Genomic DNA, 19424 nt, shown 5'->3' on the forward strand with positions numbered 1-19424 from the left:
GTTAAGTGACTTGCCCAGGGTCACACAGCTAGTAAGTGTCATGTGACTGAGGCTGTATTTGAACTCAGATCCTCCTGAATCCAGGGCTTTATCCATTGTGCCGCCTAGCTGGCCCCCCCAAGGGCTTTCAATCAAATAGAGGAAACAACACACAAACTATATATATCTCTATATATAAAAATAGGAAATAATTAATAGAGGAAAGGAACTAGAATTAAGAGGGATTGGGGAGAGCTTCCTGTAGAAGGCTGGATTTTAGTTGGATCTTGTTTGTTTTTTTGTTTTTGGGGTTTTTTTAGTGAGGCAATTGGGGTTAAGTCACTTGCCCAGGGTCACACAGTAAGTTTCAAGTATCTGAGGCTGGATTTGAACTGAGGTACTCCTGAATCCAGGGCTGGTGCTCAATCCACTGCACCACTTAGCTGCCACCTTAGTTGGGTCTTAAAGGAGGCACAGCAGAGGAGAGATTGTCAGAGAAAATGACTAGAGCTGAGAGATGGAGTATCTTGTTCATGAAACACCCAGGAGGCCAGTGTCACTGGATCAAAGAGATCCTCTTGGGGAGTAAGATATAAGAAGAGGTAAGAGTGGGCTGGGCTATGGAGAGCTCTGAATGTCAAACAGAGCATTTTATATTTGATCTTGGAAGTAACAGGAAGTTACTAGAGTTCATTGAGTGGGGGCCATGGCTTGGACCTGTGATTTAGAAAAATGGATGAATTGTAGTCCAGAGAGACTTGAGGCAGGCAGAACACCAGCAGGTTATTGCAGTATTCCAGGTGTGGAGTACCAAGGGCCTGCACCAGATTGGCAACAGTGTCAGAGGAGAGAAGGGGGCATATATTGGAGCTGTTACAAAGGTGAAATTGGCATCACCTGGCAACAGCTTGGACATAAAGGGGCGACAGAAAGTGAGGAATCCAGAATGATTCCTAGGTTGTGAGACCCAGAGACTGTGATGGTGGAAATAGGAAAATGGGAGGGTGTAGAGGGAAAGATAATGAATTCTATTTTGGATATATTGAATTTAAGATGTCTGAAAGGTGGGTGGAGATGCAATGAAGTCAGCAGAGAGTTTGGGTTAGGATAAATAGATTTGAGAATCATCAGCACAGAGGTTGTAATGAAATCTATGGGAATTGATAATATCAGCAACTGAAGCAGAGTGGGGAGAGAGGTTTGGAACAATCAGGGAGTTGAGTGGGGGGCCAGTTGAGACTAAACATTTAGTTTTAAGTGGTTTGAGTGACTTCCAGCAGCTTGACAGTAGGGTGTGTGTGTGTGCGTGCGTGCGTGCGTGCGTGTGTAGCTGTTGATGGGAGTAATGCTGTGTTTAAATCTGGCAAGGGATGAGCAGATAAGATAAAGGGCTAAAACTAGAGAATAGGACAAATAGAGAACAATTTCATTCAGGTTCCCACTAATTTGAATCTTTGTTTTAAAAAAATGACATTCCTTTTCAATAATTACAGTAGGAAAAAGACAAAGGTAGTCCAGATTTTTTCATTCCTAGGACCAGTCTAGGTGTCCTTCCAGACCAGTCTTCCCAAGCGCCAAGGTTCCCCACGTGAGTCGACCACTTCTAAGTCCTCTTTAATTGTGCAGGGCTTCGGTTTCCACAGAGAGGACGCTAGGTGGCTCAGGGGATAAAGCATCGGACTTGCGGTCAGGGAGACCTGAGCTCAAATAAGCCCTTAGACATTTTATACCAATATCAATACCTGGGCAAGTCGCTCAACTGCTTCAATCTTCTCGTATCAATGAACATTTATTAAACGCCTATGTGTAAAACGGGTTTAATAATAGCGCCACCTCTCACGGTTGTGTGGGTAAAATGGGATTTTTGTAAAGCGTTCTGCAGACTGTAAAGCGCTATAAGAACACTGGTTATTATTTCCTCTTAAATGAAGGGATTGCTCGAGAATGGACTTTAAGATCCCTCTCCTCTTTAAATCTGTGATAGAGTACTACCGGCTCCGTCCTCTGGGGGGGTGTCACTCCCTGCCTTCACCGGGCCGCATCTTTCCCTTCTGCACAGGCTCGAAACTGTCCGCCGGAAGTGTCTGCGGCCTGGAGGAAGTGACGTTCGGCACACCGCTTTCCTAAGAGTTTCGTCAGTCGCATCTGCGCAATTTTCCTCGGGCGCCCGATCCGGTAAGTCTGAGTTCCGCCGCGTGCTCCCGGCATTCAGGCCTCGGGAGGGGGCCAAAGGGGGAACATTTCTCGCGGGGACCGCCTCAGAGCCTCAACGTGCCCCTTGTCCTCACGGAGAGTGGCGGCCCTTCTGACCGACCCCGTTTTCTCCCGTCTCTAGGCCCAAGTCTACGTCCCGCCCGGCCTGCTGCGCGCGTCCTGAGCGCCCGCCGCCATGTCGCGGTTTTTCACCACCGGCTCGGACAGCGAGTCCGAGTCCTCCCTGTCCGGGGAGGAGTTGGCGCCCAAGCCCGTGGGGGGCAACTACGGCAAACAGTGAGCGAGTCTCGGGGAGGTCGGGAAGCCTGCGAGGGCCGGCGGGGAGGGGGGGATCCTAGGGAAGAGCTCGGCGAGTAGTGCCCGGGGAGAAACATCGCGGGGTGGGGGAATGCTCGGGAGAGTGGGGAGGGGAGTGAAGAGGGATATTTGGGAAGAGCAAAAGGCGGAGGGCCCTGAGAAGAGCCGCGGGGCAGGGGGAGAAGCCCTGGGATGGGAGGTGAGGTGCCTGGGAAGAACAGCTGGGAAAGGGGGGATATCTTGGGAAGAGCAAAGGGGCGGGGGGAGGCTGTGCCCCGGAAAGAACAGCAAGGGGGAGTTGCCCGATAGCGGTTTAATCTTGGTGGGCCGGGAGCTGTGCTAGTTGGGCGCTGCGGGGAGGGGCAGAAATGAGGTTTTGTGGAATCCCCATTAATAAGGATGGCCCAGCTGGTTTTGTAGTCCAAACCCCTCCTTTGGCAGAGGAAGAAACTGGGACCCAGATTTTCTTGTTCGTGGTCACACCAGGTGTGGCAGTCTCCAGGGGGATCCAGTTCCTCTGACTCCCAAGTCCAGTGCCCCTTCAGTAGGGAGAGGTTTTTCATCTGGGGTGGAACAAGAGGACCCTTTTGGTCCTCTGCTTACCGCTTAGGGTGGCTGTGAGGAAAGTGCAAAATGAATCTTAAGTATTATGTACATGTAAGTTAGTACTACTACTGTGTATTGGGAGGATTATACTTCTCCCGAAGGAAATGCAATGTAAGTTAGTGATTAAGTGAATCCAAGAAGGACCCTGCAAGAAATGGGAGCAATCTGAGGGGACAAGGAATCTCTCTTGAGACAAGCATTTATCGAGGAGCTGTTGTGTGCCAGACCCAGGCACTTGGAAATGCAAAGACTAAAAATGAACACAGTCCTTTTCCTCAAGCAGCTTGTATTCTATTGGGGGGAAACAATACACATACACAGATGTGTAATTAAAAATAATTTCAAGAGTAGGAAAAGCATTAACAATTGGGGGGAATGTGGAAAGCCTCATGGAGGAGATGCCATTTGAGCTCAGCCTTGCATAGAGCTAGAGATTACAAGAGACCAAGGTTGGGTAGTAGAGCTTTCCAGAGGAAGCCTGTAAAAAAGCACAGGCATAGTAGCTAGTGTTACGTTAAGGGTATAGCAAACAAACCAGTTTGGCTGGAACAGAAGAGTGAGGGGGAGCAGTATGGAACAAGTCTGGAAAGATGTGCTGAAGCCAGGTTATCGAAAGATTTTAAACGCCAGACAGAGAAGTTTGAAGTTCATCCTAGTTGCTAAGGAACTATGAAAGCAGGGGAGTGATGGTAAAATCTACTTTTAAGACTTTTCAGGTAACTATAGAAGATGGCTTAAGGAGAGAGGACATGCTAGATGTAGGGAGACCAGTCAGAAGGCTGATACTTTTTGTAAGGTGAAAAGGACTAGAGTGGTTGCTGTCTGTGGACAGAGATGGTTATATGTGATCCCTCATTAGGAAAATACTTGGTGATGGAATGGACCAAACTTGGCAACTGAAAGGACAAATGTGAGTAGAGTAAGGAAGAGAGAAGGCTCAAATAATGACTTGAGTTGTTAATCTGGGTGACCAAAAGGGTCACACATAGATTTAGAGCTAAAGGACATTAGAAAAAATCTAGGCCAACTCCTTCATTTTTACAGATGAGGAAACAGACTCAGGGAAGGTAAGTGACCCCTTGTCACACAGGTTGTAAGCATCAATGGTGAGCTTTGAACACAGGTCATCTAACTCTAAGTCAGTGCTCCCCCCCTTCTCCCCCCCCCCCAGTACTGGATATTGCTATCTTGGATAGAAATGAAGTTAAAAAGTGATTAAGTTTGAAGCCACAGGAGAGGACAAGATGACCAAGGAGAGAATTGTGCCTTGAAGGAGTGAGGATTTTAATTGTCAGAGAAAGCAAATGTATAAAGGATCAGGAACAGTAAGAAAATTGGTTTGACTGAACTGTAGAGTTTGTGAAAGAGAATATTGGAGTATGAAATAAGGCTCGAAAAGTTTAGGTTGGTGACATTTTGGAAGGCCTTGAATGCCAAGGGGAAGGAGTTTGTGGACAAGTAGTTACACTGGCCTTATTCCTTACTCATGATAGTCTCCTACTCCATGTATTTGAACTGTCTCCTGTACTTGGAATGCTCTCTCTCTTCATCTCTTTCTGCCTTCTAGCTTTCAATTTCAGCTCAAATCCTGTCTTGTGAAGGTCTTCTCCCTATTCCTTCCCTTTGAGATTAGCTTTTATTTACACTGTGTGTTTGTATATATATAACACACACACATATATATGTATATGTGTATGTATATATATATCTATATCTTCATTGTACAGTTATTTGTGTTGTCTCTTAGAATATAGGGACAGCTAGGTGGTGCAGCGGATAGAGTACTGGCCCTGAAGTTGAGAGGACCTGAGTTTAAATCTCACCTCACACATTTACAAGCTGTGTGACCCTGGGCAAGTCATTTAACTATAATTGCCTTAAACATCTGGAGCCACCTCCAGTCTTTCTGATAATATAGCTTGTCTTTGGACCCATATGGCTCTGGAGGAGAGAGTGAAGCTGCTGACTTTGCACAGTCCTCTTCTTGATTAAATCCGATTCATTGCAAGCCATGACATCTGTCCCCAAGAATTCTGTCTTTGTCCAGTTTATGCTAGAGCTGGAAGGGACCTTAGAGACTGAAACAAAATTGTTACAGAGTGCTAAACTTGGAGAGAAATTGACACCAGGTTGTCAGTCTGGGTGACTGGGATGATGGCAGGGCCCTTGACAATAATAGGAAAATCAGAAGAGGAGAGGTTTAGGGGGAAAGGAAACACATGAGTTATATTTTGGACATCATGATGTGTATGACTTCAGCTTAGGAGCAAGGTTAAGACTGGATAGCTAGATCCGGATCATCTTTGTAGATGACAGCTGAACCCATAGGAGCTAATGAGATTGCCAAGTGAGATAGCACAGATAGAAAAGAGATAAGGACTCAAGGCAGAGCTTTGGGGGATACCCACTGTTAGTAGACGTGTTCTAGAGGAACATCCAGCAGAGGAGACTGAGAAGGAAAGTAAAAGTTTACATGCAGTTTTAGCATTATAGTGTTAGTCTGCTAGTGAGTCTCCCTGCTGTCATTTTTTTCCTTCCAGTTCCTTCTGCACACATTGTCAGATGGGAAGATTGATGTCACCTTTATGGTCAAAACCTTTCAATGCTATCCCACTATTTACTATCTAGGTTTTAAGTTGTCATTCTAGTCCCTGTTGTTATCTGACCCCATACTACCTCTCTAGCCTTATTTCATATTCTTCCCTTTTACATCCACCTAAGCTCCAGCTAGTCAAGACTACCCACACCCTTCCATGGGGGAATATATTCTTATGTCTGCCTATAGAAATCCAACCAGTTCTCCATGGTGGTCAGCTTCAAATTGCCATTTATTCCAGGAGGCCTCCCTTGACTTCAGTAGGAAGGGACCTTTCCTACTCCTGAACTGGCACTTTGTTTTTACCTCTCTCGTACCCACTTAGTGTCCTTTGTTTATTAATTTTGTACAAGTTATTGTGTATATTATAAACTTTTTGAGAGTAAAGACCATCTCTTATTCATCTTTGTATGCCCCAGGATACCTAAAAAAGGCCTTTGCATATTATGGACCTGATTTGGGGGTCAAGGGGGAGTGATGAATGTAATAGCATATATAATTAATGAGTTTACAATGAAGAGAAAGTATGGGATGGGTGAACTTAATGCCAGCTCCATTGATCTACATGTACCTTTCAACTCTTCATTTTTCCCCCCTGCCCCAATTAGAAGAATTGGTAGGTGTTTTCAAGACTTCTATGAGCAAGATCATTTATCATCAGTTTCTCCCCACAGGCCATTGCTACTGAGTGAAGATGAGGAGGATACTAAGCGGGTTGTTCGAAGTGCCAAGGACAAAAGGTGAATCTTGTAGTTATGTATAGGATCCTAAAGGTGAAGGAGCCTCCTATAGTAGTTTCTGAAAGTAGTTGATGGAGATGTTGGGGGACACTTGTTTTTCTGATGCAGGGTTTGAAAAAGAATGGTTTAAGGGCTTGTCTGTGATGTTGGGCCTCCTTCCCCATCAGGTTTGAGGAGCTGACCAACCTTATCCGGACCATCCGGAATGCCATGAAAATCCGGGATGTCACTAAATGTCTTGAGGAATTTGAGCTCCTAGGAAAGGCATTTGGAAAAGCCAAGAGCATTGTGGACAAAGAGGGTGTCCCCCGATTCTACATTCGTATCCTGGCTGATCTGGAGGACTATCTCAATGAGGTTTGAGGCTAGGGTGAGGGTTTTAGTGGGACAGAAGAGACTTAAGAACTGGGATGCTTTTTCTGTCCTGTACTTGGCATTGGGAAAGCACCTCACCCTCACTGTCTTGCCCTCGTGTTTCAAAGTTTTATTTTTCTTATCCTTTCATTTTTATTTCTGGTCCCTTAGCTGTGGGAGGACAAGGAAGGAAAGAAGAAGATGAACAAGAACAATGCAAAAGCTCTGAGCACGTTGCGTCAGAAGATCCGCAAATATAATCGGGATTATGAAGCTCAGATCACCAGTTATAAGCAGGTCAGGAAAATTGCAGTGCACTGTAGTGTTCTGTACTCATTTTGTTTATTGAGCATTTGTTAAGTGGCTATATGCCAGCATTGTACTAGGTGTTGGCTTAGACCAAATGACAGGCTGGACTGGGGAGATAGAGCGTGGAACAAGGGCAGTGTTGGCTCATGGAGATGGTTACTGGAGTGGGGTGGAGCCAGATGTTTTCAAGGGGTGGTAGAGCATTCCTCACTCCTGCCATTCTCTACCTCCAGAACCCTGAGCAGTCTGCAGATGAGGATGCTGAGAAAAATGAGGAGGACTCGGAAGGTAAGAGTGAAGCATTGATTGGAAAGGAAGAAGTTAAGGGGTGAGGTTCTTTGCCTTCTCTCTTGTTCCATAGTCTTGGTCCTCCTACTTGTTTAAACTCACTTGGACTTCCTTTCTAGGTTCTTCCTCTTCAGATGAGGATGAGGATGGCCTTAGTGCCACAAGTTTCCTGAAGAAGAAGTCTGAGGCACCATCTGGGGAAAGTCGCAAGTTCCTCAAGAAGATGGAGGTGAGATCTGGGGGAGAGGATGGGGACAAGGGTAGTCCGCCTGCCTGCTTCGAGTCAGAGTTGGATCTATGGAGAAACCTCATAAAATTTGGGTTCACATCCTGTGAGAAATATCCTTGCCACCTTCCAACTGCTTGCTGATTTTTGTTCATCTCCTGTTTCTTCCTTAAGGATGAAGATGAGGACTCTGAGGATTCAGATGATGATGAAGACTGGGGTTCAGATTCCACTTCCTCAGACTCTGATTCGGAGGAAGATGATGGGAAATATACCTTGTTGGCTTCCAAATTCCTTAAAAAGTGAGTAAAGCAAGGGAAGTTGTGGAGCTAATTTAGATTAGTTTTAAAATCTAATACTCTGATTGTAGAGCCCTATACTGGCTTTATATCTCCTATTAGGTTTGACCATAGAAGGAGGACGACCTGGCAATTCTTATGTATTTTTGTTAAAAGTATTGCATTATGGCAAGTCGCACAGGAATAACATAAATGGGTGGCTAAAGTGCTAAAATCCAACATTGTATAATGATGAATTAACCATGCTGTGAAAGAATGTCTTCCTGGGCACTCATATAGGTCATCCTTGTTAGTAGCTCAGTATTGTAGGTCCTGGTTCCCTTTGAGGTTGAGGGTGAGCTGTGGATCCAATGAATCAAGTTAGAGCCTGGAATTAGGTCAGTAGAGAGAAGGAAAGCTGAGGAATGCGAGAATAGCAGAGCTGAGAGTTGAGGCTCTCTCAGGGCAACAGGTCTGATTTCACATCTTCCTTGGTGCATTCTTTTGCAGAGAAAGTACCACAGACAAAAAGGCTGCAGAGAAGAAGCGAGAGGACAAAGCCAAGAAAAAGCATGACCGGAAATCCAAGCGCCTAGATGAGGAGGAGGAGGATAATGAAGGCGGGGAGTGGGAGAGGGTTCGAGGAGGGGCACCACTTGTCAAGGTGAGGTTTTCAGGGCTGGTTTGCAGTCTTGTGGGAGGTAATGGGGATTAACAAGGGGATAATGGGGACCTGAAAATACTGTGAAGGCAAAGAGGGGTGGGAATTCTATTGAAGAGGGCACTTCAATGGCCGTGGGTGTGACGGGGGCATGTGTTGCCTAGGAAAAGCCTAAAATGTTTGCCAAGGGAACAGAGATTACCCATGCAATTGTAGTCAAGAAGCTGAATGAGATCCTGCAAGCTCGTGGCAAGAAAGGAACTGATCGGTGAGGCTTGTCACTGTATTTTATTCATTCTGCCCATCACCCAGAAGAAGGGGTGGTTGGAGGGAGCTTTGGATTTGGAAATCCTTAAGAGGGAAGGCATTCACCAAAGTGATGCTAGCAGGAATAGTGGGAGGCTCCACCCATGGGAAGAGAGATGTTTCTGTCCGATCTGACTTTGAGGTTTGCCTTTTAAGCCTCCTTTTCTTTCTCTACACAGTGCAGCCCAAATTGAGCTGCTGCAATTGCTGGTTCAGATCGCAGCAGAAAATAATCTAGGTGAAGGAGTGATTGTTAAGATCAAATTCAACATCATTGCTTCCCTCTATGACTACAACCCCAACCTGGCCACATATATGAAGGTGAGAATCAAAGTGTCTGGGGGTTTGAGAATTGGGACTGACTTTGAGGAAAGAGCATTTAAAATTTGGCTGTGGAGATTTTGCTGCTAAGAATAGCTGGGAAGAAAAGAGGAGCCCAGTCTTGTTTGTATAAATTGATTTTAAACAGTGCTGAAGGCAGGGTATTATTAGGATGAAAGTTTTTTAAAAGGAGGAAAACGGGGGTCAGATTCATATGTACTGTAACCTCTCCCCCCCCCCCCCCACTTCTTGGCAGCCAGAGATGTGGCAGAAGTGCTTAGACTGCATCAATGAATTGATGGACATCTTGTTTGCAAACCCCAACATCTTTGTTGGAGAGAACATCTTGGAAGAGAGCGAGAACCTATCCAACTTTGAGCAGGTAAATTAGGAAAAAGAGAATGCGAAACTGATGGTATGGGGGAAGGGAAAAGAGACTTCAATGGGGTAGAGACCTGATGAGTCTTGTTTTTTGATTGGAGTTTACTACTTCAAACTACTACTACTAGTATTCCTTCTTGTCATCATAGCCACTTCGCGTACGTGGTTGTATCCTGACTCTAGTGGAAAGGATGGATGAAGAGTTTACCAAGATCATGCAGAACACAGATCCTCATTCCCAAGGTAAAACCAGGCAAATGCTTAGGTTAACTGGAGTACATGAAAGTGATGTAAAATACTTCCAAGAGGGGGCAGCTAGGTGGCGCAGTGGATAGAGAACTTGCCCTGTATTCAGGAGGTCCTGAGTTCAAATCCGGCCTCAGACACTTGACACTAGCTGTGTGACCCTGGGCAAGTCACTTAACCCCAATTGCCCCACCAAAAAAAGAAAAAAATACTTCCAAGAGAAAACCCAACTATCACTGTCTTCCTCTCAAATGGATAAAATCAGAGCTTGAAATTCATATTTTTCTGATTGATACTGGGGGCCAAAATTTTCTGGTTGGCTAGTGGGAGTAATTGTCAATTGCTATCTTGTTCAGTGAATGAGTAGCATCATCACTGACAAAGGTAATTTGTCTAGTGGATGGCTTTGCCTTAACTAGTCTGTTGTAGAAGTTTACCAATGACTCATTCATCAAATACTGATTGCTTACCTATTTGCAAGACTGTGAGGGATGGATACAAAGAAGTACAACAGACAACCCCTGTGTTTTAGGAATTAAAAAAAAAAAAGACATGCATAAATAACCAAAATATAAAGCTCTATTTAACTGCATCATGAGGAGTAGCAGTAGTGAACCATATAACAGTTCAGAGGAGGGAGTGATTTTTTTTTTAAATTTTTGCTTGTGGGCAGCTAGGTGGCGCAGTGGATAAAGCACTGGCCTTGGATTTAGGAGGACCTGAGTTCAAATCCAGCCTCAGACACTTGACACTAGCTGCGTGACCCTGGGCTAGTCATTTAACCCTTATTGCCCTGCAAAAAAACCAAAAACAAACAATTTTTGCTTGTATTGGGTGATGAGGGTTTCAAAAGTATAGCATTTGAAGCTAGACCTTGAAAGTAAGATTTCAGTAGGTGTAAGCGGTTAATCTGTAAGCATTCATTCCCTGACATTTGAGGAACTCTCATCTTAGTATGGAAAGTTGAGTACAGATACAGGTATAAAATGATGGCACATCAGGGAAAGGAAAAGCTTCATGTAGGTCATGCTTGAACTGAGCTTTGAAGGGAGGAATCTATGGACTCTATAATGATGAGGCAGGAGCGATTCTATCATGTGTAGAGGTCTAGAGAAGGGGCAGCTAGGTGGCGCAGTGGATAAAGCATCATACAGGAGGATCTGAGTTCAAATCCAGCCTCAGACACTTGACACTTATAGCTGTGTGACCCTGGGCAAGTCACTTTACCCTCATTGCCCTGCCTGCCCCCCCCCCCCCCCCCCCCTCAAAAAAAAGATAATCAGAAAAGAGAGAAGGCTGAGAAACTGAGAGGCAGCCAGTTTGACTTGGACCAAAGTATTGTGTAAAAGTAGTGAAGGGCAGCTAGGTGGTGCAGTGGATAGAGGTGCTGGGCCTGGAGTTAGGAAGACTTGTCTTCCCGAGTTCAAAACTGGCCTCAGATACTTACTAGCAGTATGATCCTGGACAAGTCACTTAACCCCGATTACCTCAGTTCCTTATCTGTGTAGATAAACTGGAGAAGGAAATGGCAAACCACACCATTATGTTTGCCAAGAAAACCCCAAATGAGGTCTTTTGTGACAAAGAGTTGGATTACCAAACAACAACAAAAATTGTGTAAAAAGTCTGGAAAAGGTAGGATGAACCCCCATAGTGAAGGGCTTTCAGTGTCGAATGGGAGTTAATTTTCTCCTAGAGATAAGAGGGACCCACTGGAGTTTGAATAGGGTGTTGACACTGTTGGAGCCACACTTTGGGAAAATCACTTTGGCAGTTCTGTGAAACATGGATTGGTGTGGGTTGAGACTGGAGTTAGGTAGACCAATTAGGATGCTATTTTAATAGCATTTTCACTGATTACTAAACCCAAAATATAGGAAGGCTCCTGGATTTTCCTGGTCTTCAAGTTTATGTGGCTTCTTTACCTTCTCACTCCTGAGGGTGCGGCACCTATTCCAGATGACAAAAATACTTTAAACAAATTTAGGGCAGAGGTGATAACCATCTTAAGGTAGAAGGGTAATTCTCCAAATAGAGATTTAAGAGGTGCTGGAGAGGCCTTTGGCAACATTATATGCAGTGTGACCCTGGGCAAGTCACTTAACCCCCATTGCACACCCCCCCCCCCAAATTACTCAAACTCTTGGAGGTTTAGTTTTCTCAGCCATTAATATGGGGTTAATAATCTTTACTTAACAGGATTGTTGGGATATAAAGCACTTTGCAAATCTCAAAAGGGTTGTTGCTATTGTTAGTATGAGATCTCTGGGGGAGGGGCAGGGACAAAAAATTTTTTTTTTCCTATATACCAGAATATGTGGAGCATCTCAAGGATGAGGCTCGTGTCTGTGCCATCATTGAGCGTGTTCAGCGCTACCTTCAGGAAAAAGGAACAACTGAGGAGATCTGCCGCATCTACCTTCGCCGTGTGCTCCATACCTACTACAAGTTTGACTATAAGGCCCATCAGCGGCAGCTTGCACCCCCTGAAGGGTCCTCAAAGGTACAAAGGCTGGGGAGGAAAGACCTTTGGGAAGTTTGGACTATTGACTTTCACATTTATCATTTCCCAGGGAGACTCATCTTGTGGGATGGATGAGGAATAGACTTTGGAAGATTAGTCTTTTTGGGAATTGCTGGGAAATCTAGTGTTTATGAGGGTGGTATGGAGAGACCATGCTGTGTCTGGAATTTCTTAGTTTCTGTCTATGAACCTCAACCATGTTACTTGTTCTCCCTTCCAGTCAGAACAAGATCAGGCTGAAAATGAGGGGGAGGATTCAGCTGTGTTAATGGAGAGGCTGTGCAAGTACATATATGCCAAGGATCGGACAGACAGAATTCGGACATGTGCAATTCTCTGCCACATCTACCATCATGCTCTTCACTCTCGCTGGTACCAGGCTCGGGACCTCATGCTCATGAGCCACCTACAGGACAACATTCAGCATGCAGACCCTCCTGTGCAGGTAGGAGGGTTGAGTGGATAGAGAAGGGGGCGGGCAGCTTTTTTTAAAGGGAAGCTGAAGATGGATTGGTTCCTGTGGTTGGAGAGGGGCCAGAGATCCATGCATTCAAGAGGGAGAAGAGCCAGTTCTGGCTTCCTCTCTAGTTACAGACTGGTCTAACCAGAAGAGCCACCAGTCTGGCTCATGAGCATTTAAGTTAGAGACTGAGTCTCTAATTCTTCATGTCTTTGATGCTCTGGTTTGTCATTAATCGAAACATGGAGTGACTTGACTCTACCGTGTAGAGCACTGCTAGGTGCTTTGGGGAATGCACAGACCCTTGCACTTGAGTATCTTAGTCTAGTTGGGAGCCAACAATGTAAAGGAGGCACTTAGTTTTAGGGCTCTCTGATTATCCTTGGAACATATCCAGGGGACCTTTCCTCTTTAGCTGTAGAGCTTTTGCTTTTCATTACTTTGTTTTGTTTTGTTTTGTGGGGCAATGAGGGTTAAGTGACTTGCCCAGGGTCACATAGCTAGTAAGTGTCAAGTGCCTGAGGCCGGATTTGAACTCAGGTCCTCCTGAGTCCAGGGCCAGCACTTTATCCACTGCACCACCTAGCTGCCCCCTTTTTCATTACTTTTTGCTGATTATTGAACTCAAAAAATAATAAAGTCTCTTGGATCTTCGTCTCTGAGTACACATGAATGGGTACATTCTCTATACTATAACAGTATTTCAAACAAATTCAGAGATAATACGCCAGGTTAGAAGGATATATTAAAGAAAAGTACAAAATTCCAAACTGAATGGTACTTCTGGCTATAGCTGCCTAGATTTTGTTTGTGCCTCTTCTTAGGTCTTAGAGTTTCCAGTTCCTTCTCTCTCCCCCCCCCCCCAACCAGGTGAATGGTATTTTTTGCCCCAAAATATTCTTTTATGCTTTAGGATTCATCCATTCAAGTGATTTGTGGTGTCCAACACAAATAAAAATTATTATCTTTGCAGGCTACTTACTGATTTAGAAAACCACTATTTAACATCTATGTTGTATTCTAAGTTCTTTGCAATTTGAAATATGGCTACTTGTGAAAAGCAAGGTGGTCTTTGAGAAGCTTGGGTCAGCCTATTAAAATATTTTACCCCATGTATTCCTGAAATGCACAATTAATAATGTTGTTACATTAACCGCAACATTTATAAATAACATTTATGGAAAATATATTTAAGATCTTAATTTCATAGACTACTTGCACATCTCAAGACTTTTCTAGTGTTAGTGGCTTCCCTGGCAATAGTCTCAGGGTAGGATACTTCTGGTCCCAGTAGTTTCTTAATAGTTTACAGACCCTGGGGCAGCTAGATGGGTGCAGTGGATAAAGCACTGGCCCTGGGTTTAGGAGGATCTGAGTTCAAGTCCAGCCTCAAACACTTGACACTTACTGTCTGTGATCCTGGGCAAGTCAACCCTCATTGCCCTTCCCTCACCCACAAATAGTTTACAGACCTCTGTGTAGGGGAAGTGACTTCTCATCATCTACTAAATCAGTTATTCCCTGACATTCTGAATTGGGTTACAGAGTGCACTTTCTATGGAGGTAGGCATGGGCTCTAGTTCAGGATTTGGAATCCTTACCGGTTACTTTGTTTTATGAGCCATTTGTAAGATAATTTGTTCAACATAGTTAAGGTCAGGGGTTCTTGGCTGCATTTCTATATACCTGGGGTCCATATCCTCAGGGTTGCAGGACAGAAAAGGTGAAGACTCCCTGGTGTAGTGGGAAGAGTATTATATGTAGTTGGAGAAGATTTCCAAGTGTGAGTTCCAGCTCAGGTACTTAGTAGCTTTGGGGCTAAGGTCAGTTCTTTCTGAACCTCAGTTTCCTCATTTGTAAAATGGGGATAGTAACACTGTAGATGGTGGTTGTCAGGAAAGGACTGGATAGATGTGAGGTGTGTTGAAAGTACTTGAGCATGGGGACAGGGTGAGTGTTTAGTCATCAGACATGCTTTGTGCTATAGAGTGAAATGAAAGAAGTTAAAATAAATAGGCTTCTGTCGCACCCATGGCTTAACCAGAACTAGCTTCACATCCAGGAAGACCAGAGTTCAAGTCCAGCTTCTGGTACATGCTGTCTTTGTGACCCTCAGCAAATCACTTACCCCACCCAGTGCCCAAGGCAATGCTGAGAAGGCCTTGGCCTGCATTGATTAGTTAATCTAGTTTAATGACAGCCCTGGTCCAAGTCTTTAACCCTGTTTCTCAAATAGTAAGTCCTGGGTTCATGTGAGACTTCAGAGTTTATTTTCACCAGCATTTAAGTTGGATGTCATGTGTGGGAATTCCACTGTCTTTTTCCTTCTAATGGGCTGTATTTTTCTCTCCCCCAAGATCCTTTATAACCGTACCATGGTGCAGTTGGGCATCTGTGCTTTCCGCCAGGGCCTAACCAAGGATGCGCACAATGCCCTGCTGGACATTCAGTCCAGCGGCCGTGCTAAGGAGCTGCTGGGCCAGGGTCTACTGCTCAGGAGCCTGCAGGAGCGAAACCAGGAGCAGGAGAAGGTGGAGCGGCGGCGCCAGGTGCCCTTCCACTTACATATCAACCTGGAGCTGCTTGAATGTGTCTATTTGGTGTCTGCCATGCTTTTGGAGATCCCATACATGGCAGCCCATGAAAGTGATGCTCGGAGGCGCATGATCAGCAAACAGTTCCATCACCAGCTACGGGTGGGCGAGCGACAGCCCTTGCTTGGTGAGCTTCAGTGCCTTTGGGTACTTGATTTGGCTGCAGTCTGGTCTCAAACAGAACATAGTTGTTTTTTCTCATCATCATCATCAGTGGTGATGATGATGATGGATCTTTCATAAAGCAGCTGCAAGTGCAGAAGTGTTTCCTAGACTATGCCCACTAATTCCTCTCTCCAGCTCTCTTGTGTCCATGAAGATTTTAAACATTGTGTTGCAGCAGAAAGTTCTCCCCGATTCCACTCACAGAATGTTAGAGGTGAAAAGGACCTTTATATGTATACAGTCTCTACTCATTTTATAAATGAAGCAGGAGTGATTTATTTGCCTCAGGTTACCGAGCTAGTTAGGGGTAGCAACAGTACTAGAACCTCTGTTGTCTTTCCATCCTTCAAGCTGTATGGTTGCCCTTTAGTAAATGAAGATAAGGACCGATCTTACTTCTTGAAGTTCTCTCTCATCCTCATACTGCACCTTTAAAAGTCATCCCAGCTCTCATTTTACCACCTGTCTGATTCCTCTAGGCCCTCCTGAGTCAATGAGGGAACATGTAGTAGCAGCTTCCAAAGCCATGAAGATGGGTGACTGGAAGACTTGCCACAGCTTTATTATTAATGAGAAGATGAATGGAAAAGTCTGGGATTTGTTCCCTGAGGCCAACAAAGTCCGGACCATGCTGGTTAGGTAAAAATGGGAATGAGGAGACCTTGACATGTTGGTACTCAGTAGAGGGGAGGGAGCCTCAGGGACGGGGTGGTAGGGAGAATGGAAGATAAAATCCTATACCTAGTCATCTTTCTTTTTCCCCCACAGAAAGATCCAGGAAGAGTCATTGCGTACCTATCTCTTCACCTATAGCAGTGTCTACGACTCTATTAGGTTTGAGGGTATCTGAATTCTGGGTCTTGGGAGGGAAAGAGGACTAGGCTTAGTTGATAAATAACCTTGCTTTCCTAATTTATTCCTCCCTCCTTTCTAGCATGGAGACATTGTCTGATATGTTCCAGCTGGACCTGCCCACTGTTCATTCCATAATCAGCAAAATGATCATTAGTGAGGAGCTTATGGTAAAAAGGGAGGGAAGTCGGGGTAGGGTGGTAGATCTTTAAAGGGAGGGGGGGTGGCAAGGACAGTTCTTTTCAGAGGAAAGAAAGCAGAGTAAGGGAAATGGATTTCATTCCAGCTCTGACTAATCGCATCCACTTATTTCTCTTTGTGCTCCCTAAACTAAGGCCTCTCTGGACCAGCCAACACAGACAGTGGTGATGCACCGCACTGAGCCCACTGCCCAGCAGAACCTGGCACTGCAACTGGCAGAAAAGCTGGGTAGCTTGGTGGAAAACAATGAGCGTGTCTTTGACCACAAGCAGGGCACCTATGGAGGTTATTTTAGAGGTGAGACCTCGTCCCTTATCTTCCAGCCTTCCACCCCCACTCACTGCCTTTGCTCTGGCATCACTATTCAGTTTTTTTCCTTTCTATTTTGACCTCTCTGTCTTGCCCTTCCAGATCAGAAAGATGGCTACCGAAAAAATGAAGGAGGCTACATGCGGCGGGGAGGCTACCGCCAACAGCAGTCACAGACTTCCTACTGACCTCAGGGCATGCAACCCCTGAAATGTAACTTCCATCCAGAGTAATTAAAAGTCCATATTGTGTTGACATGATTTTGGAAGTGAACAGTGCAAGCATAACTAGCATGGATTGTGTTCATTGGGGTTCATTCCTCTGAACTTGGGTAAAGTAACTCACTGGAATGTCCACAGACTAGGCTCCCTGAGGGAAGGGCTTTGCAAGCTATTCTGGCTCAGAGCAGTACTGTCTCAAAGGAGGCACAGGTCAGGATCACGTTTTATAATGTGTGGGTGAGCCAAGGGAGAGCACTGGTCTTTGTGTGTACTGAACTCCAGGGAATTTGTGTAGAGCAAACTGCCTAATGGGAAGAGAGCAATTTAGTCTTCTAAATGCCTGCTTAAGACCAATTTAACTATGTTTGGGCCATTAACACTCTTGTTCTTTGAAAGAATATTCATGGTCTTTGTATATATTTTAAGTCAGTTCATCAGATCCTAAGTGCCAGCTACTATGGCTGTGTGCCCAAACTTTTCTGATCTGATATACAAGTGACACATTCTCTGCCCATTATCTTGCCTGGGAGATGATTAGTAAGTATGTGAAATACTTATGAGAGATCAGGAAATGGAAAGGGAATGCCATGCACTGGAGAGGTTAGGAAAAGGTGCGATGTGACTGGGAGCTTGTGTTCCATGGAATTTTTTAAGAATTGGTCAATGTAGGGGCAGCTAGGGTGAAGTGGATAAAGCACTGCACCTGGATTCAGGAGGACCTGAGTTCAAATCAGGCCTCAGACACTTGACACTCATTAGCTGTGTGACCCTGGGCAAGTCACTTAACCCTCAGTGCCCCAACACCCCCCCTCCAAAAACAAATTGATCAATGGGGCCCTGAGATTAGGTGGAGGCTAAGTGATCTTGGAATGTGCACCTGTCACAAGCATTCACAGTGGTCCTCAAGGTGGGGTGGGGGAAGATGTCTCCTTAGAGCTCCGTGAATTATGAAAGTAGAAGGGACCTTATTGTACATGTTGCTTCTCATTCTTATACCTGCTTTTTAATTTTGGTCATTTAGTGCCCCCATTCCTAAATGGCATAATGCTGGGCTTTTGCTTAAGAGCTCTGGACCTGAGGACTGGAGTATGCAGAGGTTGCTGGTCAGTAATGAGCATTCTGGTCCTGTGAGGATCCCCTTATTTCCCAATATGTGCCTCATCCTCTCAGAGAACTCATAACAAAGGATTAAATAAACCCAATCTCTGAACCAAGTCTGCCATTGTATGCAGAGTTGCAGGGCAGCTAGGTGGCACAGTGTGATAGAGCACTGACCCTGAAATCAGGAGGACCTGAGTTCAGATGTCGCCTCAGATACATGACACTTAACTAGCTGTGACCCTGGGCAAGTTAACCCTGATTGTCTTCCAAGAAAAGGGGCAAAAAAAGAATTGCACACCCATAGTTCCCTCCTATTTCGAAAAACAAGGGAGGGTAACCCATTCTTAGATCTTTTCTTTGAGCTAAGTTTGGTCTGCTGCAGTCTTCGATGGGACTCTCGAGGTACTTCCTGAGAGAGCACTGAACTTTGAGTTAGGAGACTAGAATTCAGCTCTTGGCCCTGCCTCTTAGCTGTGCTATGTGTGACCCCAATGAGCTTAATCTCTTTTGGTTTCAGTTTCCCCATCTGTAAAATAGCCACATTGATTAAGCATCTGAAATTCCTTCAAGTCTAAACACTGGTCAGGCATCTAGCTATGTGTGAACCCCTGCACATAGGTACTGAGGAAACAAAAATGAAGAAGATAATCTGGGCCATCAAGTAAGTTGGTGAGTATGTGTAGAAAAAACTTGTAATAAGTGATCACCTGAGTAAAATTGGCTCAGGAGGAATTCAGATGAGGGAGAGAGCACTTCTAAGCCAAGCGAGCCACTGATTGGCTTCATGGAACAGGTGGTATTTGAATTGGACCTTAAAGATAACAAGGATCCTTTTATAATTCTATCCAATTCAAATGGCTGAATTGTCAGTTGGGTAGATTACCTATCAGAGATAACTGTCCTCAGTATCATCTGATCTCAAAATGACCTTTGAAAGATGAGGTTGGGGTGATGTGGAAAGGCCTTTCCTAGAGGAGTGGTTTAACTGAGCCATAAGGATTGCCAGGTTAAAATTAATTTTTCTCTGAAGGGCAAAAATGTAGGACTAATATTGGTGCATAGATTTCCTTACAGAAATATCATGAAGTTTAGTAGCACAGGCATCATCCTCTCCATTTTACTGATTAGGAAATGGACTTAAGAGATTTGTGCTTGGCCATAAGCATTGAAACTCCGATTACAACTCAGATGTTCT

At 44.8% G+C, this 19424-nt stretch overlaps 1 protein-coding gene across 2 annotated transcripts; it reads left to right on the forward strand.

Moving 5' to 3' along the window:
* The first annotated feature begins 2000 nt into the window (after window positions 1-2000).
* LOC122730684 (eukaryotic translation initiation factor 3 subunit C) lies at window positions 2001-17167 on the forward strand. Of its 2 annotated transcripts, none has more exons than XM_043969917.1 (21): window positions 2001-2154; window positions 2315-2469; window positions 6367-6432; window positions 6600-6789; window positions 6958-7083; window positions 7329-7383; window positions 7503-7612; window positions 7784-7911; window positions 8398-8551; window positions 8713-8816; window positions 9034-9175; window positions 9432-9557; window positions 9706-9799; window positions 12115-12305; window positions 12547-12771; window positions 15144-15507; window positions 16025-16184; window positions 16314-16379; window positions 16480-16567; window positions 16733-16895; window positions 17010-17167. In XM_043969917.1, the coding sequence occupies exons 2-21, from the start codon at window positions 2369-2371 to the stop codon at window positions 17093-17095; spliced, it is 2739 nt and encodes a 912-aa protein (XP_043825852.1). In that variant the 5' UTR covers window positions 2001-2154; window positions 2315-2368; the 3' UTR covers window positions 17096-17167. The 2 variants fall into 2 exon arrangements, with proteins under 2 accessions (XP_043825852.1, XP_043825863.1); XM_043969928.1 differs by having other exon boundaries at window positions 8719-8816.
* Window positions 17168-19424: the final 2257 nt, after the last annotated feature.

Source organism: Dromiciops gliroides, chromosome 1 (assembly GCF_019393635.1).
Source record: "Dromiciops gliroides isolate mDroGli1 chromosome 1, mDroGli1.pri, whole genome shotgun sequence".
In the NCBI taxonomy this organism is placed as follows: domain Eukaryota; kingdom Metazoa; phylum Chordata; class Mammalia; order Microbiotheria; family Microbiotheriidae; genus Dromiciops; species Dromiciops gliroides.